Source organism: Delphinus delphis, chromosome 6 (genome assembly GCF_949987515.2).
Source record: "Delphinus delphis chromosome 6, mDelDel1.2, whole genome shotgun sequence".
In the NCBI taxonomy this organism is placed as follows: Eukaryota; Metazoa; Chordata; class Mammalia; order Artiodactyla; family Delphinidae; genus Delphinus; species Delphinus delphis.
This window is the reverse complement of record NC_082688.1, coordinates 87,352,941-87,380,309: the sequence shown is the minus strand read 5'-3', so window position 1 is coordinate 87,380,309 and position 27,369 is coordinate 87,352,941. Positions and strand designations below refer to the sequence as shown.

At 38.2% G+C, this 27,369-nt stretch overlaps 1 protein-coding gene across 1 annotated transcript in view; it reads left to right on the top strand.

The window, feature by feature from the left end:
- The window catches only part of SLC35D2 (solute carrier family 35 member D2), a 53,744-nt gene that overhangs the window by 13,481 nt on the left and 12,894 nt on the right, over window positions 1-27,369 (top strand). Inside the window, exons 2-8 of the mRNA XM_060013518.1 lie at window positions 2,931-2,964; window positions 4,857-4,943; window positions 11,590-11,657; window positions 17,809-17,880; window positions 18,843-18,911; window positions 23,272-23,374; window positions 24,686-24,778. Of these exons, the coding sequence (XP_059869501.1) occupies window positions 2,931-2,964; window positions 4,857-4,943; window positions 11,590-11,657; window positions 17,809-17,880; window positions 18,843-18,911; window positions 23,272-23,374; window positions 24,686-24,778 (526 nt within the window). The remainder of the gene's footprint in view (window positions 1-2,930; window positions 2,965-4,856; window positions 4,944-11,589; window positions 11,658-17,808; window positions 17,881-18,842; window positions 18,912-23,271; window positions 23,375-24,685; window positions 24,779-27,369) is intronic.

Genomic DNA, 27,369 nt, shown 5'->3' with positions numbered 1-27,369 from the left:
TGCTGCGCTCTCCTCCCTGGCTGCGAAGCTTCCCCCCACCCCCACCCCCCGTCCCCACCAGTGAAGGTCCTTCCTAGTGTGTGGAAACTTTTCCTCCTTCACAGCTCCCTCCCACTGGTGCAGGTCCTGTCCCTATTCTTTTGTCTCTGTTTTTTCTTTTTTCTTTTGCCCTACACAGGTGTGTGGGGATTTTCTTGCCTTTTGGGAAGTCTGAGGTCTTCTGCCAGCATTCAGTAGGTGTTCTGTATGAGTTGTTCCACATGTAGATGTATTTTTGATGTATTTGTGGGGAGGAAGGTGATCTCCACGTCTTATTCCTCCACCATCTTGAAGGTCCTCCCCCAGTTATGTTGTTTTTTTTTTAAAGAAGATGTTGAGGGTAGGAGTTTGTTAATTAATTTATTTTTGCTGTGTTGGGTCTTCGTTTCTGTGCGAGGGCTTTCTCTAGTTGTGGCAAGCGGGGGCCACTCTTCATTGCAGTGCACGGGCCTCTCACTATCGCGCCCTCTGTTGTTGCAGAGCACAGGCTGCAGACGCGCAGGCTCAGTAGTTGTGGCTCACGGGCCTAGTTGCTCTGTGGCATGTGGGATCCTCCCAGACCAGGGCTCGAACCCGTGTCCCTGCATTGGCAGGCAGATTCTCAACCACAGCGCCACCAGGGAAGCCCCCAGTTATGTTGTTTTGATCCTCAGTTGCTTTCCTTAGATCTGTAGGTCCCCTTTTCATCTCACTTGATTGCTTTGTTATCTCAATTTTGAGCTCTTGTTTTATTGATATCTTCTTATTAAGGTGTTCCGTAGCTGGAAGCAATTACAAAGGGTGCCTTCTCTCTCTGTGTTATATTCTCTTCTAGGCTGATCTCTTTGTCTTCCTTCTGTAAGCCTTTTGTTGTTGTTGTTTGTTTATGTTGTGGTTTTATTATTTTGCTTCATGTTGCAGGTTGTATTACTGGGCAAGGAGACTCTCAGGTACAGGGGAAGTATACTGGGTGGAGCTCTTGGGACCCACCCCTGTTGGGGAGTGAGGGAAGCAGGATTAGGTAGAGGGAGAAGCTGGGCTGTGCTTTATCACAACAAAGCCTGATCCCAAGCCCTCTGGAGCTGGAAGGGCTCTACAGAGTTGTCTTGAATTGGGGTGAAAGCCCCTGGCTTTTATACCCCTGCACAGACACACAGGCTTGGAACACAGGCTGCTCTCAGGGAGTGGGGGTGCTATTGGCAAGACAGCTTTCTTCAGCTGAGGTTGCTCTTGAGCGACTGGAGAATGAGTGCTTCAGTCCAGAAGAGGGTGTCTGGTGGCACATCTGGCATCCATTAGAGTTCATTTTATTCTCACAGTGGTGCTGTCTAGACAGTCATTCAGTTTTCTCTGATAAGGTAGGTTGGTTCTTTATTCTTTTCTTACCCTATCTGAAATAGGTATGTTTCCCTCTGACATACAGATTGAGGGCTGAGGTGTTGCTGTTGGTGGTGGTGGTGGTGGTTTTTTAGGTGATATTCCCCCTTTTTTAGTGGCCTGAGAGAATGACTGGGAGCCAGTGAAGGGCTGGAAAATGAGTGAGCCCGGTGAAGTGATGTGCTGCCTTGTTAAGTATGGTATGAGGTAGGGGTTAAGATTCTGATTCCAGTTACCTAGGGCCATTTCCCTACTGCTTGCATGGTCATCTTTGTCATGAATCAGGTTTCCATAAAGCTATGTATCTGTCCCCATGTGTGTTCTCTTGCTTTGTCCTGTTAGACTATCATTGTGCAAATACTGCACTCTCTCATTTATTGTAACTTTAAAATGAATCCTGGGGACTCCACTGGTTGTCCAGTGGTTAGGGCTCCGTGCTTCCACTGCGGGGCACAGGTTCAGTCCCTGATCGGGAAACTAGGATCCCTGCATGCAGTGTGGTGCAGCCAAAAATAAATAAATAAAAGAATCCTGGCATCCAGTAGAGTCATTCCTCCAACTTTGTTTTTCTTCAGGATTATCTTGGATCATGTTTGCTTTTTGCCTTTGCATTCAGTCGTAGGATCAGTTTGTCAGTTTCCACAAAATACCTGCTCGTGTTTTTACAGAGAGATTTGATTTTATAGGTCAGTGTGTGGATAATGGTTCACGGCAATATTGATTCTAATCCATGAAATTTATTTAGGGCTTCTTTAATTTTTTAAATATTGATTTATAGTTTTCTATGTAGAGGTATTTCTTGGAAATCTTTTATTAGATTTGTACCTGGGTATATTATTTTGAAGAAAGGAAAACCGTATAATGGATCTCCATGTAGCCATCATCCAGTTTCAACAACCTTGTTAAATTTATATCACTCCTCCTCTCAATCCCAACCTCTCCCCCAAGATTATTTTGAAGCAAATTAAAAATGTATTGTCATATGCATTTCAATATGAATTTCTGAAAGACAAGAGGGACTTTTTTGTTAAAAAAAAAACCTACCACCCCAATATTATTTCATGCCTAAAAAAAGTAAAAATAATTCCTTATTACCATAAAATACCCAGTTAGTGTTATTTGATGTTTTTTGGGTGCTATTGTAAATGAATACCTTTAAAATTTTATGTTCTTTGTGTTTTTATGATATATAGACATAGAAATGATTTTTTTCGTGTGTTCATCTTGTATCCAGTAACCTTGCTAAAGTTATTTATTATTTCTAGTAATTTATCCCCAGATTACTTTAGCTTTCTACATATACAATTGTGTTGTTTGTTAATATGACAGTCTGCCTCAAGGGGCAATAGAAGTTTGCCAAGTTTAGCAATGATCAGTTTAAAAAATGGAAAAGAAATGAACAAATTTGACAATTTCACTAAGACTGAAAAAAAAGTCTAAGACTTTTTAATAACTCCTATCATTATGTGTTGTATATTGTCTTCAACTTTTTTTATCAGTTGCTAATATTATTTGTTATTCTATATTTTTTGTAGTTTCCCATCACCAATTGTTCTTGGAATTGGACAGGTAAGTGAAAAAAAAAATTACCCTCTTAATTAGTTGTCAGTACACATCATGAAATTTTAAGTGCTTTTGTTTAAGACTGTGATTTACGAATTTGTTCAGCTGGCAGAGGACCATGGTACTTTCGGTGAAACAACATGAAGTAGTGACACACATCTTATTTCATTTTACAATTTAGGAGCACTTGTATTTGTAGGAAAAAGCAACTAATTTTAACTTCCTTAATAGAATTTAATTACTCTAAAGCAAGGGGGCAGCAGACTGAAAGCCTCCAAGGTCTGCTGGGTAACAGATGAGTGTGCACAGTTTAAGCCACTGTGCCTGAGAAGAAAAAGGTTAGGGAGATGAGGTGAGGCCCACTAGGGATCAGAGAAATCTAATTTTTACATCAAACCCCCTAATTTGTAAATGGTGGCAACAGATTCATATTTTCATAAAACTCTCTACAGGCCAAACAAAACATGTTTGCACTTGCCTTCCTGAAGTTTGTGATGTTTGTTCTCAAGTGTAAGGATAAACTTGGATAAACTTTCAAACAATTTTCCATTAATTTGTGGCTTTTTTACTTTTTTGGTCATATGCTGATGATTTCTAGTAGGCACGTGGTAACACAGGCACCAAAGTTTTTTTGTTTTCGTTTTCCTTTAGTCTATAAGGAGAAAAACTTAAAATTATAAAAATTGTATCTGTTAACTAAATTTTAAATTGTGAATCTGGAATTTATATGATTAAACATTATTCTAGTTAAATGTTTTGCTAATAAGGTACTCTTTGCACATCATTTTAGGGAGACAAAAATCATGAGGGAACAATATCTTTCCTTAAGGTCAAAAAATTGATATCTTTATGGTGCAGTGTGAAAATATGTTAAAAAGTACTTTAAAAGATCAATAATATGTGGTAATGTGCCCTTTGTAATGCCCAAGGCAAATAAATTCACTGGATTGTACTCAATTAAGGTAAAAACGTTTATGATTTGCAATTTGTGGGGGAAGAAGCCAGCAGACCAAATTTTAAAAGTCTGAATTGCAGAATATTTTAAACAAGTGTTGGTATATTTCTGTAAGAATTATAAAGTAAGTCATATATACAAACTACAATTATAATTCAGGGTGGGCTTGTGTTATATAAATCTATTATAAGTATTAAGTTTGTACACTCGGGCTCAAGGTTTAGGATGATAATCATTTTGAAGGAGACCTTAAATTTTTGCATCCTAATGTGGAGAAAAGTAAGTTCTAAAATGTGTGTAGAAAGATGATATTAAAACTTTTTATTTTATAATAATAATCTGGAGTATTTCTGATATACCTGGTGTAATCCAGATTAATAGCATTTGAATGAGATGTTTTTGCAACACCGGCTAGATTGGAGAGAAAAATAAATCCCTTTTAAAGTTGGTTTTCCTCTTAATTTGACTTTTGTGTTATAGAAATATTATACTTTACAAAATATGTTTATGTGTGGAGTTTGCCTCCCTTCCCCCTTCCTTTCATCCCCACACTTACTTTCTGGGGTAAGGTGACCATATGCTCAGTACATAGGAAGGATGGTCTAGGATCAACAAGCAGCCTCACCGACTGTGGTCACTCTGGTCAGTTTTGGGGACACAGTTCCTTTTTCCCACTGTTGTCGTTCCTTGAGCCCCTTGAGATATCGTATATACGTTATATTTGATGTTATACTTTTTGCCTATAGTTCTGGTGCAATCTATACGGTGGCAAGAAAAACAATTTTAATATTTCAAGGAATAATAGGTTTTTTGGAACCTAGAAAATGGACTTTTCAGATATATATATATTTTTGGTGAATCTCTTTTCTTTTGATGATGTGTTTGTACCTCAAATAGTCTTTCCAGATATTTTGCTGAAGTTTTTCTCTTCCCTTTTCTTTAGATGGCAGTTACCATAATGATACTATATGTGTCCAAGCTAAATAAAGTAATTCACTTCCCTGATTTTGACAAGAAAATTCCTATTAAGGTATGTGATGGAAAGTACATAAAGCTATGATGGAAGATGTAGAAATGCTATAGAATTACAAAGTGATCTTAAGAGTACAGGTCCGTTTCTATACACATGTGCTTCCTGCTGGCAATGGGTAGAAACTTCTTAATAAAGTTTTCATATCATTCAGTGGTCCACTAATGTAACATAATAATAGTAAAAGTATGTGCTTAGCAATGGATATTAAATAAATACTATGTGTCTTCTGAAATGACAAAGCTTTCTAATAGGAATTGGCAAGCTTATCTGGTAAACGACCAGATAGCAATTAATTCGGCTTTGTGGGCCAGACCATCTCTGCTGCAGCTCTTCAGCTCTGTACCATGAAAGCAGCTGTAGATGATACATATATACATGAATCGGTGTAGTTGTGTTCTAATAAAACTATTTGCATGAATAAAAGATGGGTTAGATTTATCTCTTGGGCCCTCCCAATTTGTTGATCCCTGTTTTAAATTTTCATTTTTAGCTTGGATTGATAACAGTTGTGAGTAGAATGACGAATAAACACATTTTGATATACGTAGGTTTTTTTCCACGGTGGAACTAGAAACATGAGAACTGCCATTCCTTCCTGGGAATGTGGAATGGAACTAACTTTTTTTTTTTTTTTTTGCGGTACGCGGGCCTCTCTCACTGTTGTGGCCTCTCCCGTTGCGGAGCACAGGCTCCGGACGCACAGGCTCAGCGGCCATGGCTCACGGGCCCAGCCGCCCCGCGGCATGTGGGATCTTCCCGGACCGGGGCACGAATCCGTGTCCCCTGCATCGGCAGGCGGACTCTCAACCACTGCGCCACCAGGGAAACCCGGAACTGACTTTTATTGTACAGTTGCTGGGTGACATGCATGAGGCCAGACATTTCATTCCTAGAGCAATCCCATACGACAGGTGGTATTAAATCGATCATGGTGACATTTTTTGATTTAGGGAGGTTAAATCAGACTGCAGTTCCTAGAGATTGAGGACCTCACATGGTTTGTTCACTGCCATGTCTCTCAGGCCTGGAAAAACACTGGCATCTAGCTCTGGATTATTCATCAGGTCGACTAAGCACACGCTTACTGCATCAATAATCAGGGACATCCACAAAAAGAGAAAAACAAAATATTGAAGTATAGGAAAGATATTAACCCAGTCATCAAAAGAAAAATCAGAGTATTGTTGGGCTTGCTTACACTTAGCTTATGATATAATTTTTAAATACTTTGAACAATTGTGAAATATGATCTAGACATAGGAAAAAAGGCATCATACATGACTGTGTAGTTGAATGAATAATTACCCTTGTAATCATTACCTACGTCATGAGATGGGATCACAAAATCCTTCTTTACCCACTATTCTGACTTTTGTATTAATAATTTTCTTGCTTTCTTTGTAAGTTTTCTAAATTTGTATGTATCCTTGAATTATGTCGTTTAGGTTTGCCTATTCTTGGATGTTATATAAAGAGAATTAAACTCTATATATTCTTTTGTATCTTGCTTCTTTCACTTAATATTATGTTGGTAAGATTCATCCACATTGTTGTGTGTAGCCATATTCTTTTATTTTCATTGTATAAATATATTACAATTTATTTATCTGTTTTACTGTTTATGGTAGTTGGGGTTGTTTCTAGTTTGGGCCCTAGAAAAATAAAAAGTACTGTTCTGAACATACTGATAGCTGGATCTTGGTGCACAAGTATTAGTCACCTAAGGCTCCCATAACAAAATATCACAGACTAGGTGGCTTAACAGAAGTTTATTTTCTCACACTTCCGGAGGCTGGAAGTCCGAGATCAAGGTGCCAACAGGGTTGGTTTCTGATGAGAGTTCTCTCCTTGGCATATAGACAGCTGTCTTCTCACTGTGACCTCATGTGGCCTTTACTCTGTGCCTATGCACTCCTGGTGTCCCTTCCTCTTCTTATCAGGACACAAGTCCTATTGTATTAGGACCCCACATTTATTACCTCATTTAACCTTAATTACCTCCTTAAAGGCCCTATCTTCGCATGCAGTCATTTGGGGGCTAGGGGTTCAAAATGTGAATTTCGAGCAGATACAATTCAGTCCGAAACAGCACATGTGCGTGAGTTTTTTGGGAAGCTTATCAAGAAGTGAAACTACTGACTCCTAGGGTGAGCATATTGTCAACTTGAGTAGATAATGGCAAACTCTTCCCCCAAGCGGTTGTACCAGTTCCTACTCCTGACGAAAGTGACGAAAGTGCATGAAGGTCCCTATTGCTCCTTATTCTTGCCAATCCTTGGTATGCCAGTCATTTTAAATTGTGCTGATCTGGTGGGTGCATAATGACATCTTCTTGGATTTTATTTGCATTTCCCTGTTTATTAATGAGGTTGAGTGCCTTTTCATTTTTTAGTGCCCATTTGGATATCCTCTTTTGTGAAATACTTGTTCAAGACTTTTGCCCATTTTTCTGTTGGGTTGATGTCTTTTTCTTACTGATTTGTGTAGGAGTTTTAAAAAATATATTAATGATAGTCCTCTTGTTAGTTATATACAGCATTACAAATATATTTCCCCACTCTGTTTCATATCTTTTTATTTTCTTTATTATTTATCTTGTATTCCTTTATCACGTATTCCTTATCATGAAAAGGAATCTTAATTTTAAAACAGTTAAATTTTATCAGTCTTTTCCTTAATAATTAATCACTATTTTTCTTATTTAGGAAATTCTTCCCTACTCTGAGGTTATGAAGATATTTTTCTAGATAAAAGATGTATTGTTTTTCAGAGTTAGGTTTTTAATCTGCTTGGAGTTGATTTTTGTGGATGGTGTGAGGTAATGGTACAATTTCATTTAATTTTTTCATTTGTCGCAGACTCAACTGAAAAGTTTATCCTTAATATTGTGCCACTTATATCATGGTACTATTGTTCACATATATTTCTAAGCTCTCCATGCTTTTTCATTTGTCTATTTGTGTTTCTGCACCATTACCTCACAGTCGTAATTACTATTGCTTTATGCAAAGTCTTGCTATCTGGTAGAGCAAGTCTTTCCTCCTAAGTTCTTGGTTCTTCACATTTTTATGTGAATATTAGAAGCAGGTTTCAAGTTTCATGAAAAATAACCTTTTGAGATTTTGACTGGAATTGCATTGAAGCTCTAAAGCAATTTGGAATGAGTTGACATCTTTAAAGTATTGAATCTTTCAATCCATGTACATGGTATGCATACCCCTTCTTTAACTGCCCTCAGTAAAGTTTTATAATTTTCTCTATAGAGTTCTAACAGTTTTTGTTAGATTTGTTCTGAGGTACATCTTTTTTTTTTTTTTTTTTGCTATTGCATGTATCTTTTAAAAACAGGGGAATTCCCTGGCGGTCCAGTGGTTAGGACTCCACGCTTCCATTGCAGGGGGCACAGGTTTGATCCCTGGTCAGGGAACTAAGATCCTGCATGCTGCATGGCACGGCCAAAACATCCCCAGATTATTTGGAAAGTTAGAAGTATATCCACTAAAAAATTATTCACAATGTGAAAGTTGAGAGTTATGTTTTATACGGCGGGAACTTTTAGTACTTCAAGCCTGGGAGGCAGCATCTCAAGTAACTGTGAGAGAAGTGCTCTGAGGAGGTGAGGTGAGGAGCCAGGACATATAGGAGTTTTGCAACAAAGGGCAGGTGGTCTGAACATCAAAAGATTGTTGTTAATTAAAGAAAACCGGATATGTCAACTTAAGGAATTTAGAGCTTTTCTATATATGGGAAGATGCAAGAGTCTGGGCTCACTGAAATCATTCCTTTGAGATGCATCTCAGCTATCTGGGACCAGTATCCTGTGTTTTCATAACCTGAGTTTCCTCAGGGCTCGCCAGCTCACCATAGGCTGTGGCTGCAAAGGTGGTGGCTGCAATGGCTGGTGACTGTGACATCCTTTGTTTACTGATATGGCAGGACATATTCCACTTCTCAGATACATATTTTTATCTTTCTTTTGTATATTGTCTTTGTATCTGCAACATTCTAACTTTCACTTCTTTTACTTGCCATACTGTATAGCACAGGACCTACAGTGCAATGTTGATAGAAATGGAAATGGCATTTTTGTCTGATCTCAAAGGGGAAACTTTTAATATTTCGTCATTAAGTGTATTGTTTGCTGTAGGTTTTTTTGAGATGCCTTTTTTCTGTGTTCCAGTTGCCTTTTGCTGTAGGGACATAGACACTACCTCTGGATGGAAGGGAGTGTCAAAGTCACATTTTAAGAGTATGTGAGAAGAGAGATATTGCTACAGCCATTATGTCTGATTATGGATTTGTCTATTTCTCTTGGTATTTCTGCCAGGTTTTTTGTTTTGTTTTATGTATTTTGAGGCTGTATGATTAGGTGCCTAATTTTTTTTTTTTTTTGATTGCACCTCGCGGCATTCGGGATCTTAGTTTCTCGACCAGAGATAGAACCCGTGCCCCTTGCAGTGGAATTGCATAGCCCTAACCACTGGACCGCCAGGGAATTCCCATAGGTGCCTAAAATTTTAAATTAGTTAAATCTTACTGGTGAATTATAGTGTTTAATTGTGCACCGTGGAACTCCTCTGTTTCAGTTCTTTTAGTGTTCCCCTGGAATTCAAAACAGGCATATCTAACTTATCAAATTATAAAGTTGATTAATTAATGCATTGATTAATCAGCAGGGGAACTAGCACAAATAATTTAGCCCGTGGTTACCAGAAACTAGAAGTCAGTACTGTCTTTATTTTGAATTGTATATGGAAATGGGGCAACTGATTCTCTTCAACACCTAAGAACCTCTAAAGTTGTAATATCACCAGCTGTGTGATTGTTGAGTCAGTTGTACACTGTTAACCAGAATGTTGTTGACCGAAAAAAAATGTGCAACGCAAAAGTTGAGAATTATGTTTTATTTTGAGGACAAAACAAGGACTTAAGCCCAGGAGACAGTCTCTCAGATAGCTCAGGTGGCTCTGAGGGACTGCTCTAAAGAGGTGAGGGAAGGGCCAGCATATACAGGAGTTTTTGCAAAAAAGACCAGGTAGTTGGAACTTCAAAAGATTACTGTTAGTTAAAGAAAGCCAGATAGTATCTCAAGCTAATGAATTTAGTGCTTTTCTATGTATGGGAAGATGCAAGAGTCTTGGCTCATTGAAATTACTCCTTTGATGTGACCTTAGCTATCTGGGACCAGTATCCTCTTCCTTTCCATCCTGAGTCTCCTCAGGGTGCACCATGGGGGTGACTGCACTGACTGAGGGCTTGGCAGTGAGGGCTTGGCAGTGGGCAGCCCGTTTGTCTCCATCCTGAGTTCCCTCAGGGCTCACTTTCAGGGGGCTGTAGTGGCTATCAAGCCATCAGGCTGCAACATCCTTTGTTTACTGATATGGCAGGTCCAAACATTTTTCACTTACAATGTTGATGAATAAAAGGGAAGGTCCTGGATCTATTATCTTGCTTATGTTTCTTGAGCAAATTTCCTAATAAAGAAATTCTGTAACTTTTTTGCAGATGACACATAGTATTTAAAAATCTTTCAAAAGGGGCTTCCCTGGTGGCACAGTGGTTGAGAGTCCGCCTGCCGATGCAGGGGACACGGGTTCGTGTCCCGGTCCAGGAAGATCCCACATGCCGCGGAGCGGCTGGGCCTGTGAGCCATGGCTGCTGAGCCTGCGCGTCCGGAGCCTGTGTTCCGCAACGGGAGAGGCCACAACAGTGAGAGCCCCGCGTACCGCAAAAAAAAAAAAAAAAAATCTTTCAAAAACTATCTGAGTTGCACGCTTAGTGTCTTTTTAGTGGAAAAAGAAATGTTGGACTCATCTTGATAGCTATGGAGTACTATATTAGTTAAAAAGTTCTTAAAAGTTGTATGAGCTTATGAAGGGATTTTTTTTTCGTTTATGGAAGACTAGGTGTTACATTTTGTCTCTTTTTCAGTGTGTTCTGAATAATATTTCTCTTAACAATCAGAAAATAATTCAGGAGCTCAGAGCTCGATAAACCTAATTCAAGTACAAGCTACATTGTTTAACCTTGGTAGATATTTAATTATTCTAGGCCTTTAAAGCAAATAAAGTAACTCCAAAGTAATGTGGCCAGTATACACTTTTTGAAAGTGTATAACTTTTTGTATAACTTTTTGAAAGTGTCACCAACTGTGTGACACATCAGTGGGATATAGACCTTTGCCTTTGTCCAGAAAAGTGCATATATGCATAGATAACAGAAGTTTGCACACTTTTTCAATGGCCTTCTGAATCTCATTCATAAACTATATTTATATAGTTTATAAGCGATAAACACCCATCCTCAACTCACCAACCTGGCTAGGGGTCTCCACCTAAGATAGGTGCTTATTCAGAGCTTTCTTTTAGGGAAATAGTCTACTAATGTGGGCAAGGTCAAGATTTCCATTTCTATCCAGCCTCCACACCACCACCATGATTATGGATATCACTTCCTGCCTAACTATTTTTTGATCACATGGAGAAAGTCATGATGTGTTCTGGATTCTGGAAAATATAGTCATTGCAAGGAAAGGAACTCAGAATGATTTGCTTACTGATGCGGAGTGAATGTCACCGTTTTTATATATGAAAGAAAATGTTATTGGAGTACTAACCAAATATTCTTTCTTTTTTTATTGAAGCTGTTTCCTCTGCCTCTCCTCTACATTGGAAACCACATAAGTGGATTATCAAGCACAAGTAAATTAAGGTAGAGTGCAGGATAATGGTTGATCGGAGTCTTCAATCGTTTGCTTTTAGTGTCACAAAGACCAGCTTTGATTTTTCAAGATATTGCTTGGGCTACATATAGAAGACAATAATATTCCATAATTTAAGAAAATAAGGTAGAGTTTTGAATTTAATTTGGTAATGCTTTAGAAATGTTAAAAAGCTGATATATTTTTCTTTATGTTCAAGTCTGAAGATAGAATGTGAGATCTATAGAAATCAAGATAGAGAAGGTTTGATTTATTCAGGAAGATTCATTTATACGAATATGGTTCTGTGTAACTTTTGGTTTCATCACAGTTTTATAAAAGCAGGAATAGGGCTTCCCTGGTGGCACAGTGGTTGAGAGTCCGCCTGCTGATGCAGGGGACACGGGTTCCTGCCTGGTCCGGGAAGATCCCACATGCCGCGGAGCGGCTGGGCCCGTGAGCCATGGCCGCTGAGCCTGCGCGTCTGGAGCCTGTGCTCCGCAACGGGAGAGGCCACAACAGTGAGAGGCCCGCGTACCGAAAAAAATAAAAAATAAAAAAATGAAAAATGGTCCACGTCAAAAAAATCTTTCTTTAAAAAAAAAAAAAAAAAAGCAGGAATATTCTGTCAGATTTGGTGTAGGTCAGCCTTGGTACAAGGAAAAATAAATGACAGACGTTATTTTCACGTATGTGATATATACTTCTGAAATCTGCATTTGCATTTATTTTATGGTCCTTTGACTACTCTGTTAAAAGTCACTGCAAAAATGAAAATAGAAGTGTACAAAGACCAAGTCATCCTATAAATTGGAAAACGTGGTGTGAAATATGTAGACTAATGAACACACATTAGGGTGACAAACCTTATGAAAAAGATGTGAATAATGGGAAAATAAAGTCTGACCAAAGGGTGACAGAAATGGAAGGAAACCTGTTTGTATAGGGAGAGAAGAAAAGTGGCAGGTAGGAGGTAGACCAGAAGGAGAAAGTACATATAAAACTGAGAAATGTGAAATTAGGCCTGTTGCCTTTCACTCTTGTTTGGAAAGGACAGATTGTGGTTGTTGTGAAAAACAAAATGTCCAATACTGTTTTTAGTTACATATTTTAGTTGTTTTGTTGTTTCCTTCTGGGATTAGGACCGTCAATTTTCCTTAATTGTCTTAAATTTGTATTAAAACTCCCTGTGGTAGGTGCTATTGCTGTGTTGCTACATATCCTCTTGCCCTGTCTCTGAGCCCACCTGCAGCGTGGGGATGCCTTCAGTTACCCTCATAGCTGCCCAGCCGCACTGGGGGTCTCTGCCTCGCAGATGAGGCCTTCTTGTTTTAGTGATCTTACAAACATCTTTATTACAAGTGTTCTTCAACACTTCTCTACATGCATAGCAGAAGAGGTAAGATGAAGGCTTTCAGCAAGTGAGACTGAGGAGGAAGGCTTTCAGCAAGTGAGACTGAGGAGGAAGGAAGGAAGATTGCTTATACGTGGTGTCATGTAGTATGTTTCTCTCTCTCCCCTGTTTTCCATAAACTGGTAGTTGGTCCTAGAGGCTTGATCAGATTCAGATTCAATTTTTCAGGCAACATCAGTTTATTGGTGATGTTGGGTTCTTTCTACTGCATCACCTCATGGGATACATAATGTTTTATCCCACCTTTAATGATATTTAATGGATCAGTTCCACTTTTAATGATTTTAAGGGGTCAGTCTGGTTCCTTCATTAGAATGTTTCCCATCAGTTTTTCCCCTAATGGTTTTAGCCTCTATTGATGATCATTGTCTAGATCCATTATTTCATTTCAAATTGAAAAATGATGATTTTCTAACTATATCACCCCTTCTACATTAATTGTCTAAAGTTCCTCAATAAATACAAACTTTCATTCACCATATCATACAGGAAAGGCAGCATAAAGCTTTATTTATAAATGTTCAGAGTAATAAATTAGTGTCCTGTCACCTTCAATAGTGAGTTGTTGTTTATTGTTTGTTTTGTTTTTTACCATCATTATTAACTCATGCATTTTCATTTATTTGAAACAAGTCCCTCATGAGATATGCATTTTGCAAATATTTTCTCTCAGTCTATGGCTTGTCTTTTCATTCTCTTAACACTGTCTTTCAGAGCAGAAGTTTTAATTTTAATGAAGTTCCACCATCATTTTTTTCTTTCACAGATTGTGCTTTTGGTGTTGTATCTAAAAACTCATTGCCAAACCCAAGGCCATCTAGATTTTCTCCTACATTATCTTCCAGAAGTTTTTGTTTTACATTTAGGTATATAATCCATTTTGAACTTAATTTTTGTGAAAGGTATAAGGCCTGTGTCTAGATTCAGGTTTTTTTACGTGTAGATGTCCAGTTGTTTGAGCACCATTTGTTGAAAAGGCTAGTCTATCTCCATTGAATTGTATTTGCTCCTTTGTCAAAGATTAGTTGACTATATTTGTGTGGGTATATTTCTGGGCTCTCTATTCTGTTCCATTATTCTATTTGTTTCATTTACTTAATGTTTTAATTCATTATATAAATACTTCTTTTGATGTTCAAATTATATCATCGCAGGTCAGTGGGAGCCTCTTTGAGTTGACTCCTATGTTCTAGAGCCCCAGTAGTCTTTGATTACTTCCTTGCTTCCTGGTACATGATGTCCCAGATTTATCTGGACTTTTCCTGCCATTTCTCCAAGGATGCCCTGGTTATTTTTAGTGTGAGGTTGAGGCCATAGTCTGGGTGCTGGATATATTTAGAAGAAAGGGCTAACACAGTATCCTGATGAATAACATGTAGGGTATAAGAAAAAGAAAGACCAAGATGCCTTCATGGTTTTTGGCCTGATGAAGTGGAAGAACAGAATTGCTATTGATTAGGTCTATACCTAGGAGTAGGATTGCGGGGGGTATGGCCATTCTGTGTTTAACATTTTGAGGAACTGCCAAGCTGTTTTCCAAAGTGGCTGTGCCATTTTACTTTCCCACCAGCAGTGTACGAGGCTTACAATTTCTGTACCTTCTTGCCAAATTTGTTATTGTCTATCTTTTTGATTATAGCTATCGTAGTGGTTGTGATGTCGTATCTTATTGTGGTTCTGATTTGCATTTCCCTGATGATTCATGATATTGACCATCTTTTTATGTGCTTATTGGTCATTTATATAGCTTCTTTGGAGTAATGTCTATTCAAGTCCTTTGCGCATTTTTTAACAGGGTTATTTATCTTTTAATTATTGAGTTTTAAGTCTTTAGGTATTCTAGATACAGGTCCTTTATTATATATATGATTGCAACATTTTCTCCTATTCTGTGGATTGTCTTTTTACTCTCTTGATGGTGTACTTTGAAGCACAGAAGTTCTAAGTTTTTAAAAATTCAATTAATAATTAAGGTAAAATATACATAACATAAAACTCACCATTTTAACTATTTTTAAGTGGACAGTTAAGTGTCATTAAGTATATTCACCATCTTGAGCAACCATCACCACTATCTATTTTCAGAAATTTTTCATCATCCCAAACAGAAATTCTGTACCCATTAAACCGAATGCCCCATTCCCCCATCCCCCTGGCCCTGGTAAACTCTATTTTACTTGCTATGTCTATGAATTTGCCTATTCTAGATATTTCATACAAATGGAATCATACAATATTTGTCCTTTTATGTCCAGTTTATTTCAGTTAGCATAATGTTTTTGTTTCATCCATGTTGTAGCATGTATCAGAATTTCATTCCTTAGTAAGACTGTATAGTATTCTATTGTATATATCTATCACATGTTGTTTATCTATTTATAAAAGTTTTACATTTTGGGGAAGTCTGATATATTTATATTTGTTATTTTTGCTTGTGCTTTTGGTATTGTGTCTAAGAGAATTTTGCCTGACCCAGGGTCATGAAGATATAATCCTATTCTTTCATCTACGAGTTTTATAGTTTTGGCTCCTACATTTAGGTCTTTGATATATTTTTACATAATTTTTTCTATATAGTGTGAGGTAGGGGTCCAAAATCATGCTTTTGCATGTGAATGTTGAGTTGTTTCAGCATTACTTATTGAAAAGACTGTTCTTTCCCCATTGTATTGTCTTGGCACCCTTGTTGAAAATTAATTGACCGTAATTGGAAAGATTTATTTCTTGATTCTCAATCTTATTGCTTTGATTAAATGTTTATCTTTAAACTAGTACTAGATAATACTGATAATTGTAGCTTTGTAGTGAGTTTTGAAATTGGGTCCACCAACTTTGTTCTTCTTTTTCAAGATTGTTTTGGCTTTCTGGTTTTCTTGCATTTCCACATTGATTATAGAATTAGTTTGTCAATTTCTGGGGGAAAAAAGCCAGCTGAAATTTTGATAGGACTGTGTTGAATCTATAGATTTATTTGGGGAGTATTTCCATTTTAACAACATTAAGCCTCTGATCCATAACATGGAGTGTCTTTCCGTTTAATCTTCTTTCACCTTTTAACAATATTTTGTAGTTTGTAGTGTATTACAATTCTTACACTGGTTTTGTTACGTTATTCCTAAGAATTTTGTTCTTTTTGATGCTATCATAAATGGAATTGTTAATTTCCTTTTTGGATTGCTCATTGCTAGTGTATGGAAGTACAGTTGATTTTTGTATATTCATTTTGTTTCCTGTACACTTACTTCATTTGTTCTAATAATATTTTTTAATGGATTTCTAGGATTTTCTCTGTATATATCATCTGAAAATAGAGACAACTTTCTTTTCTTTTTTCCAAACTGTATACTTTTTTTTTTTTTTGGCCTAATTGTCCCATCTAGAACCTCAACTACCATGTGGAATAGATGTAGTGGTGAGAGTGGTCTTATTCCTGATCTTAGGGGGAAGAACATTCAGCTTTTTACCATTAAGTATCCTTGTCTGTTTTTATTTTTTTATTATTTTTTTCTTCTTGGCTATGCTGCATGGCTTATGGGATCTTAGTTCCCCGAACAGGGATTGAACTCAGGCCCTCGGCACTGAGAGCGCAGAGTCCTAACTACTGTACTGCCAGGGAATTCCCCTTATCTGCTTTTAAAAGGCATCATCTAAAAATACTTTTTGAATTTAATGGAAAATAATAAGACTTTTTTTTTTTTTGTCTTGCTTTGAAAAAGGCAGTTCAGACCAGTCTCATAAGACATTTTTAAGTGAAGTTCCTGAAAATTCTTTCTGCACTGCTCTCTGGTTGTAGTGTGAAACCCCTCCTCAGGTCTGGTCAGGAGGAGCTGCCCATCCCACCCCCCAGACGCTGTGGTTCTGGCTTTCCTTTCTTTGGTCACCATCTTCTCAGGGTCACATTGGAAGCAGATGGAGGTGGGTTTTTCCAGCCCTGGCAGTCTGTGGCTGTGCATTGAACTGTGTCCTGGAATCTCTGGGTTTTGAGAGTGGGTGAAAGGTTCATAAGTATTTTTGAAAGGCAGTGAATGTGGTCTCATTACATAAAGTTTTAGGGAAAAATTACCCATAATTTTATCCTCTAACATACTATTTTAAATACTCACTTTCAGTCTTTTTCCATATACAGAATGTATTTTATTACAGTTGTAGACTGTACATAGTTTTGTCACCTCCTTGATTTATTTAACATTCGTTTTCGAAGAGTGGTAAAGTTTTATATTATAGAATTAATGTATAATGTTCCCTCAAGTGGATTTATCATAATTTATTTAATCATTGCCTTGTCTGATATTCAGGTGGTTTCTGATGTTTTCCCCAAAGACATTACTGCAATGAACATGTTTGTGCACACGATTTTTTTTCTTTCCTTTGGGTTATTATCTTAGGGTAAGTTTCCCAGCAAGAAGTAATTAGGTCCTAGGTTAGGACTGTTTAATGACTGTCCATACATAGTCCCAACTTGATTTGTCAAAGGCTATATTGGTTCACACTGCATATAATCTTTTAGCACAAACTTTGTAGTAGTTGGATAGTATGATGTTTTGAATTGCTAGTAAGTAAAAGTGGCATGAAATTATTGAATCTCCATTTCTTTTTATTATTTAATATGACTTATTAGTAGCATGTGTGATAATTAAGGTTAATTCCTTATATTTAATTTGGAAAATTAATGGGCTTAATTAAAAATGTAAGGCATTAAAAAAGTACCTGGTGTCTGATGATATTATACTTGAATCTTTTCCTGACAGCTTGCCGATGTTCACCGTGCTCAGGAAATTTACCATTCCACTTACTTTACTCCTGGAAACCATCATACTCGGGTGATTTTTGTTTTTCTTCTTTTCCTCTGGTGTCCTCTCCCCACACCCCCACATTATTTTTACCTAGCAAATTCTCAACATCTAGTCATCTTTTCAAATAGTTGATTTGAAGTGCTAGTAGCAATAACTTAAGGGCAAATGGTTTGTTCACTTAAAAGCAGTCTCCTATTTCCATGATTCCCTAAGAATGTAATGAGTGTTTTTTAAAAACAATTATAATTTTACATTAGATAAATAAAATGTGTGTGTGGTCAAAAATTATAAAAAAAAAAAAAAACCAACAACCCAAAACAGATGTAAATCTGTTTCCTGAGCCAGATGGAATATACACTGATTTTGGAATGTAGAGGAAAAGTTGTCCACGTATATAGTATAGAATAGGAGTAGCAGAAAATCAGGGAGATTCATTCTGATGCAGTAATTATGGTGTAACATCAGAATAAATTAATTTTTATAATGTTGGTTTAAAAATTTCTCATAAAGATACTCAGGCTGACATCTAAAAAGGTGATTCTTGATTTTGCTGTGGAGACAATTTAATGATGAAATTTGGATGATGGCCCAATGTTTTAAGTTTTACTATTGAATTTTATCTTAATCTTTGGATGCTTGATAAAAGTACATACCAACTAGACCCACCAGCAGGAGCTCTTCTGCATTTTGTCCCAGCGTCTTTCTAGTGAGAACAGAGAAATACATTTGTAATTAGATTAAGACAACTACTTAAGAAATAAAGTAAATTTGGTCTGATTTCCTAATCCATTTAAGGTACCTTTAGTACTCTTTTTACATAAAGCACTGTCCGTTAGATTTTAGCTATAAAACTGTTAACAATGTCTATTTGCAGTTTATTTAAAAATATAATCTATATTTTTTCCTCTCCTCCTCCTTTCCTTATCTATCTATCCATCTATCCATCTGTCTGCCTACCTATCTATCCATCCACTATTTATTTATTACAGGAAACAGTATTCCTTGAACATCATTGTCAGTGTCTTTGCCATCATTCTTGGTGCTTTCATAGCAGCTGGGTAAGACTTTGGACTATTTCTGCTCAATAACTCCTTTGTGTCTTTGACAATAGGCCTGGCCCCCTCCTCATTTTTCATTTTCCATCTGGCTGCAGTTGAATTGAGTAGCCAAGAGACAAATCTGTTGATGTTAGTGGAATCCCCATGTGTTCCTGTGAAAGTCAAACTGGGTTCCAAGTTGGCCAGAACATTTCTGAGAAATATATAGAGTGAACATTACAAGGTATTAATACAGCTTTTCTTCATAAAAGGAGTAAACTGTATACTTTTATTACTGAATGTTTGTCTTCAATATAAAAATTTTACAAAGAATTTTGAAAAGTTCTTAGGCATTTGACTAAGAAGAATAACAGATTTATAAAGCCCTTGTAAGCTGATTTGTTTTATCATCCTGTGATGCCTTATTGGTCAATATTTCCAAGGATGGAATACTCTCATTAAATGTTTGGGACATGAGCCAATACCAGTGCATGACTACTATCTTATTCATTAATATACCTGACCAGGAGTAAGGACTCCAAGTTTGCATTTGAAAGCAGGCGCTCGGACTCCTTTTATAGCATAGTGGTTAAAGCATGTGTGCAGTTACCTTCCTTGGTTTGAAACTTAACTTCTGTCAGCTATTTCTTAGCCTCTCTGTGCCTCAGTTTCCTCATTTATAAGGTAAAGGATACAGTTGGCCCTGTGTGTCCAAGCCTTCTGCATCTGTGGATTCAACCAACCATGGATCGAAAATATATATTTTTTAAATACCAGAAGATTCCCCAAAGCAAAACTTGGATTTGCTGTGCACTGGCGACTATTTACATAGCATTTACATTGTATTAGGTGTTATAAGTAATCTAGAGATGATTTAAAGTATATGGGAGGATGTATGTAGGTTATATGCAGACGCTGCACATCATTTTATATAAGGGACTTGAGCATCCGTAGATTTGGGTACCTGCATGCAGAGGGCGTGGGGGTGTGGGGTACTGGAACTAGTCCCCCGTGGATATGGAGGGACGACTGTAATAGAAAAGAAAAACCTATGTGAATGAAAGGAAGAAAGAAAAAGTTGGAGGAATTTCAGTTAAACTAGTTTCATTAACTCATTTAGAAACAAGAGTTCTGGATCATTAATTGCAAATTAAATAAGGTGTGGGCTACAGAGCCAGGATGTCTGGAACCCTATTCTAGTCTCCTCACTTACTGGCTCTATAACCAAGGACAAGCTATTTAACCTCTCTGTGCCCCAGTTATTTTGACCGTGAAGTGCAGATTAGAATATCATCCACCTAATAGCATCACTATGAGAATTAAATGAGATAATAGTAAACCAGGATTTACACTAGTTCATGGTCAAGTTCAACAAAAACATGCTGAAGCATTTACTATATGCCAGGCATCATTCTATGTGCTGAGGAGTCCAGCAGTTAACAAGACCGAGAACAATCCTTGCCTTCATGGAGCTTTCATTCAGGTTGGTGGAAACAGATAATAAGCAAAAGAAATTGATTAAAGATATAGCATGCCAGCTGGTGACAGATATTAGCAATAATAATGGTGTTTATTATTGTTATAAATGTGTTTAGTCCCTTGCCTAGACCAGGGTTTATTATTTGCCTTTTTTATCTGTAACTTCCTCTTCTCCAGTTCTAGCTGTGGCTGAGCTCATCCCCCTTAAAGGTGGCCTGTTTGGTTTCAGTGCTGTGTTTCATGCCTGATATGGTACTGGTACAGACATTAAGCAGCTACACTTAGAGCCTGTTTTGATCATGAAGACTTTTGTTCAAACAAAACATATGCGTGAAGTAGCTAAAAAAGGGAGGTGCTCTGTTAAAAGTGCCTTCCTCCCACAGGGCTGAGGTCTCCCCAGGGACGCCTCTCTCTTCTAGGTTTCTTGGAGCTCAGTTTGAAAACCACTAACTTAGAGCCAGTTGAAGACTTGTACAAAAATTGGTTTATAAAAATGTAAGTCTTTGATGAGGCATGGCACGTCAGACCCTGTGTGTATGAAAGCACATCTCCAGAAGCAGTTAGTAGGAATTCAGCTCATAGGTGATACTCTAGTGAGCTGAAAGGGTAAGTAGTGTTTCCCAAAACATCTAACTTTTACCCAAGAGCCAGCTTGGAATAGTAATTCTCGGCTTTCCCCTTCCTCAGCACCCACAGAATGGAAAATATCCCTGTGGGTAACAAGCACAGTTCTTAGCTGCAGCCCAGGTGTCACCGCACCCTTCTCTGCTCTCACTCAAATTAACTCATCAAAGGCAGGTAACAGATGAGCCAGTTTAGGCAGCTGTAACAAATAGCCCCTACATCGTGGTTGTTTAACATACCAGGTATATTCTGCTCACACTCCAGATGCATACTAACATCAGTGAATGCTGTGGGAGTGCTCTGCCCATTGTAGCTACTTAGGGACCCAGGGGGATGGAACCTCTGCCTTAAAGAGGGTTTCCTTGCTCATCCAGAAGGGAAGAAGGCATGTGGGGAATTGTCTGCTGGCTCTCCAAGCTTTCCCCCGGAAGTGATGTGTTACTTCTTCTTACATTGTATTTGCCAAAGCAAGTCACATGGCCAGCAAAAGTTGAAATAGAATGTCTGCGAACAGCCCTAAATGACAATCACACGGGTTGACCATGAATCTGCTCCCATTTATAACACAAGTAAATTCTTATCAAACGTCTGTGCTTTCACTACTGGCCTAAACAAATGATGTTGGGAATTCCTGGCCCCCTCAAGTAGGAGACCTGAAGACTCCAAGAATTCCCCTTAGGCTCCCTGAGGAAGTGAGTAACACTTCCTTTCCATTCCTCTGGATGGAAAGGTACCTCACTTTTTTGCTCATTCATCTCTTTGCCATCTTAGGGAATGGCAGACACTTCTTAACACTGAGCTGAATGTGGGTAGGAAAGATCTGGAAAACCCTTATTTTCAGAGATTCTATTGTGATTGAGCCAGAGAATTATGATTTATGATGATCTAAAATTAATTTATATTCTCACAAATATATTTGTAGGTAAATAATGCCAGTGGAAGCCTCAAGCAAAATCTGGTTTAATTTGCATTCAGATTTTGATGCAATTTTTACCTATTTCCTTCTCTTTGGTTAGAAATAATCTTATTTTGATACTGAAGGGGATAAGGATATGCCACTCCAATATATGCCACTTTGGCATAAACATTATTTTGAGTTGAAGGCAATTGAGAATCAATAGATATGGGAAGAGTTCTCTGCCCTCCCTTTTCTGCCTAAAAGTAGACCATAAATTTGCCTTTGTGAAGGTGTCCCTTGGTCCTGTACTTGAAATAGGAAAGCAATTCTTATCACCAGAGACAGAGAGTAGGCATCTAGATGAATCTGCATAAACAAACCTTATTAAAATAACCCTTATCTTCCATTAGTTTCCCCTATGTATTTCCTAGTCCCTTTCCCACAATTTATTTGTTCCTTAACACCCAAACCCTCTTTTTTGTTAAAATGGTATCTAAGCCCCAGAGTCTGACCACTTCTTTGAGTTTCATTTCTTTTCTGTGAACTCCTGTGCATGTAAAATATTTAAAACAATTTGTATTTTTCCCCCTGTTATTCTGTCTGTTGTCAGTTAAATTCACAGGCCCCCAGACACTGACCCAAAGAGGGTAAAGGAAACCTTCTTGACAATATATACTTATGAATTTGGACATGGGTGTGGTACTGTTTGCAAGGTCAAGTGCAGGTGAATGCATCACATCTGGGCTTAGCTGTTGTTCACTCTCTCCTCCCTTTGCCATATTCCCCCCAAACATTTTTATACTAGTGTTATTTATTTAAAATGGAAATTGAAGAGAAGATGCTTCAAAGAATGGGAAGAAAGGGGCCTTAGAGGAGTTGCAGAGAAGGAATGGATCCCTGCCTTGCCTTTTTGATGGACAGGCTAGTGGGGGTGCTAGTGGATGACGTGAGTGGGGACCAGATGGAGGTGTCAGTTCCTCATTTGACCCCTTTACCATGTCACTGCTCAGCTGTCCCCAGAGGGCTGTACTCTGGGGAAGGCCCTATTTACTACAATAAGCCACAGGTGGGTTGAACAAATCATTCCTCTTTATCAGTTAGCAAAAGAATGGCTTTGCAGTCAAAGGAAGATGGTTAATGTCCCTCTGGTTTTAAGCGGTTGTGATTAAGTTTAAGCCTCCTGAAGGCCTGGTTTTGTTTTTGTCTGGGGACAGGGCAGAAGAATTAACCATTCATCACCATACAGGGGGAATATATGCCAAAGAAAAGGTAGTTACTAGCATCACAAATGGATTTGATTAGGAAAGATGAAACAGAGAGTGTCTGAGGCCAAGTTGTGAGTTTCTGAATAATCATACTCCTCTGTGTTCTCCCTACCAGTTCTGACCTTGCTTTTAACTTGGAAGGCTATATTTTTGTATTCCTGAATGATATCTTCACAGCAGCGAATGGTGTTTATACCAAACAGAAAATGGACCCAAAGGTACCAGATCTTCACTCCTTTAGCTTTTAGGCTTTGTCATCTGGCCACTGAAATTACATGAAAAAATGAACTTGTAAAGATGACATGTAATTTAATTTACATGTTATGATCTACAGATTACTAATTTCTTTTTAATTATCTTGTCTGCATAGGTTCTTGTTACTCCTTGTCTTGCAAAGTTTGGGTGAAAATTAGGTAGGAAGGGAAAAATGGGCACTATTTTAGATGCAAAGTCAGAATACTATATAGAAAGGGGATTATTTTGAAAGGCAAATTAAAATTAGAAGAAGTTTTTTTACCATCATCATCAGTGACCAATGGGAAGTCAGGAGTATTCTGAAAGCAGCTGTAGTTTGAGAGTCTGGAGATGTGGGTTACAGATTCAAGTTTTGCTGCTGACTGGTTATTGTGACCTGGAACCTTCACTTCTCCAAACCTCAGTTTCCTCATCTGTGGAATGAGATGATTGGAATGGATAATTTATAAGGTCCTGTCACGAGGGCCGGGTGGGCGTATGAGCTCTCCTTCCTTGTGTCTGCCCTCAGGTCAGAGCTCCCAGCCCTCACCACGCCCCCCCACCCCCACCCCAGGCTGTGCAGGAAGCTCTGGAGGATGGGCCAGGCATATGTTTCTTTGTTCCAAGTTCTTTGTGTTGAGTGAGGGTGTTCTCTCTGATGGACAGGCTTATTCCTATGAGCTGTTTTTTATCTGCGCTGTATTTTTCTGCACTACCATTTGGTTTTTAATGGTGGCAGTTTTACAAAACTGGTTTTGCTGTCTTTTGAGAATCACAGTGTGTCACCCTGTATGGAAAGTGGCGGATGTAGCCTCTAACGAAAATTAAATTTATGCAAGCTTGGAAAACAAGATACCTGGTGTTTTAACCCTGCTGTTCCTTAATAGAAAGAGCAGATGTTTTTAAGGACTTCTGTTTATATTAATATTGTTAATGCTGTTTACTTTGTTCCACATTTCCCATTTTGAATAGCATGCTTTTAAAAAAAGAACAATTAGAATGTCAGAGATGGATGGAACCTCGGAGTCCATCCATGTCCATCCACTTTATCTGTCATTTTTTGGATAAAGCAAATTTTTTTTTGGAAATCACGGTACACTTGAAATGAATCATTTTACATCAGAAATTTGCTGAAAATATTCCAATACAGAGCTGGTCAGAATGCATGTTCTAACTCTGCATAAGTACATGGTTGTATAATTAGCTTCAGGGGAAAATAAAATAAAATAAATGGCTCCAGGAAGTCTGATGCTTCATATTTCTGAAATTGAGTGGAGTTTTCTTGGTTTTTGCAGGAGTTAGGGAAATATGGAGTGCTTTTCTACAATGCCTGCTTCATGATTATCCCAACTCTTATCATTAGTTTCTCTACCGGAGACCTTCGACAGGTGAGCTGATGACAGTCATTCATTCTTACTTAGCAGTGTTTAAAATTTTAATATTTAACCTGTGGTACTTACTGAAATAAAAAGTGTATAAAGGTAACTAGGATTTCCGAAAGCAAGATTTTTGGTATGCCCAGTAATACCTTTGACACTTTCCTTTTCTCGGCATTTATCTTTAGAACTGTGGGGAGTAGCAGGAAGTAGTCAAAAAAACTCTGGTCTTGAAGCATTTTGCAAAACAACAACAAAAATCTGAGTTTGAGTCTCCCTTTCCCCTTTGTTGGCATGGGGATCCTGAGAAAGCTAGTTAACTTTGAAGGGGATTTTGATAGTTTTAAAAAATGGATTTACTTATTTATTACCCTTGTTATGGACATTTGGAAAAATACACACAAAATAGAATAATTTAATGAACTCTCATGTACCTATCACACAACTTCAATACTTTTTGGCATTTCGCCCTTCTTATTTCATCTATCCTCATCTGCTCTCACTTCACCCCCCCCCGCCACCCCCGGAATATTTTAAAGTAAATCCCAGACATCATGGCATTTGCCTCTAAATATTCCAGGATCTACATTTGAATTTTGAGAAGGTTTTGTTCTTTTGGTATTTGCCCTGTTCACCTTATCTGCTGTACACCTGTCAAAGACAAATAAAATGATAAGTTAGTAGAAGGATGGGAGGCCCAGTTGGGGGGTGGGTATCTCTTAGGAAGAGTGAATGTTCACCCCATAACATCCGCATGGCTACCTTGAAATGTGCGGGCTCAGAAAATTACCAGACAAACCACTTTAAGTTCATGTGAGAAACGAGGTGCGCTGGGCAAAATCCTGGTCTAGTGTGGCCTCTGGCCTCTCCCACAGACGTCCCCCTCCACACCATGGGCTGGGCATTAACCTTCATTAACCCTGTTGTTGTTGCTGGGCCGGGGGTGGGGTTCACAGTCCCCCACCGTTGCCCCCACCCCAGCGGCAGACGTTGACAGCATTTCTGTATTTAACAGTCAGCATGGTTGTGTGGTGCACACGGGTTGAGCGTCAATCCCATTTGTCACCTTTTAGGGGTTTGAATGACTTTAGAAGCTTTCAGATTCCGGGGCCTCCTGGGGTGAATGTCAGGGCTCGTTGTTCTTTCTCAGAACTATACCTTCTCCCTTGTACAATTCCTTTCTCAGAACAAGAGAAAGGTTGATCGGCTTAGCAGCAATGTCCCCAGGGGTAAACATCCATTTCCATATGTTTATATTGAAAACTACCAAGAAACCCCAGTTTTGATTAAAGGGGTCTCAGTGTGTGAACCTGGGCCTCACTGTTAGTTCAGAATATTGGAAGTTAAAGCAAGCACCCCGTATACCTCTAGCAATGATGAACAGGGCAGAATATCTAAAAGCACATTATTTATTTTTCAGCTACCATCAATTAAACCAATTTAGTGTCAGCAGCATTACATAAACAAGGTGAAATTATGAGCCCTCAACGTCCTACCAGCTTGTCTCTTTTCATTATCATAAAAATGAGTTTTTCTTTTGAGTCTCTGGAGTTTATCTGTTCTGAGATTCTGGTACTTTATAGCCTTTCAGATATATATTTATTTCTAGAAATAGAAATCTAGAAACTTCTAGGAACTCTTAGAACACCTGATTGAAACTAAAAGCACATTTCCCTATGGGAACAATGTTATAAATGGCGTAGTGACCAGAAACTGAATTTTAGGTACCTTTTGAAAATAGACTACATGTATTATGTTAATAATTTATAACAGCATTTCAATAGGAATATGTATTTCCACATTTAGATCGTTGACTTACAAACTTATAGCATGGTGCTTTCAGAAGTTGCCACCTGCTTGTAATGATTGCCATGCAGAATTATTATACTTTCTCAAGTAATAGTAAAAATAGCTAATAATTGTTGAGGAATTATTCTATCAGACGTTGTTTGAAGTATTCTACATGAACTGTCTCGTTGCATTCCCACGGTAGCTTGAGGAGAAGGTACTATTATTATCCCCATTTTATAGACAAGGAATCTAGGGCACAGTGTTTAAAAAACTTTCCAAAGACAGTAAGTGATAGATCCAGGAGGCTGTCTGGCTCTAGAAACACATCATCTGCTGTAATCTCAATTTAAAAAAAAAAAATTTATTTATTTATTTTTGGCTGCGTTGGGTCTTTGTTGCTGCGCACAGGCTTTCTCTAGTTGCGGTGAGCGGGGGCTATTCTTCCTTGCAGTGTGCAGGCTTCTCATTGCGGTGGCTTCTCTTGTTGCGGAGCACTGGCTCTTGGCTCATGGGCTTCAGTAGCTGTGGCACACAGGCTTCAGTAGTTGTGGCTCACAGGCTCCAGAGCACAGGCTCAGTAGTTGTGGTGCATGGGCTTAGTTGCTCTGTGGCATGTGGGATCTTCCCGGACCAGGGCTCGAACCTGTGTCCCCTGCATTGTCAGGCAGATTCCCAACCACTGCACCACCAGGGAAGCCCCTCAATTTTTTAATTTGTATCAGTATATGAAAAGTGTTTGTTTCTTTCCTTCACATATGATAAAAACTATAACCTATCACTTATAGCTTAGAAAGTATAAGAGGCCTAACATT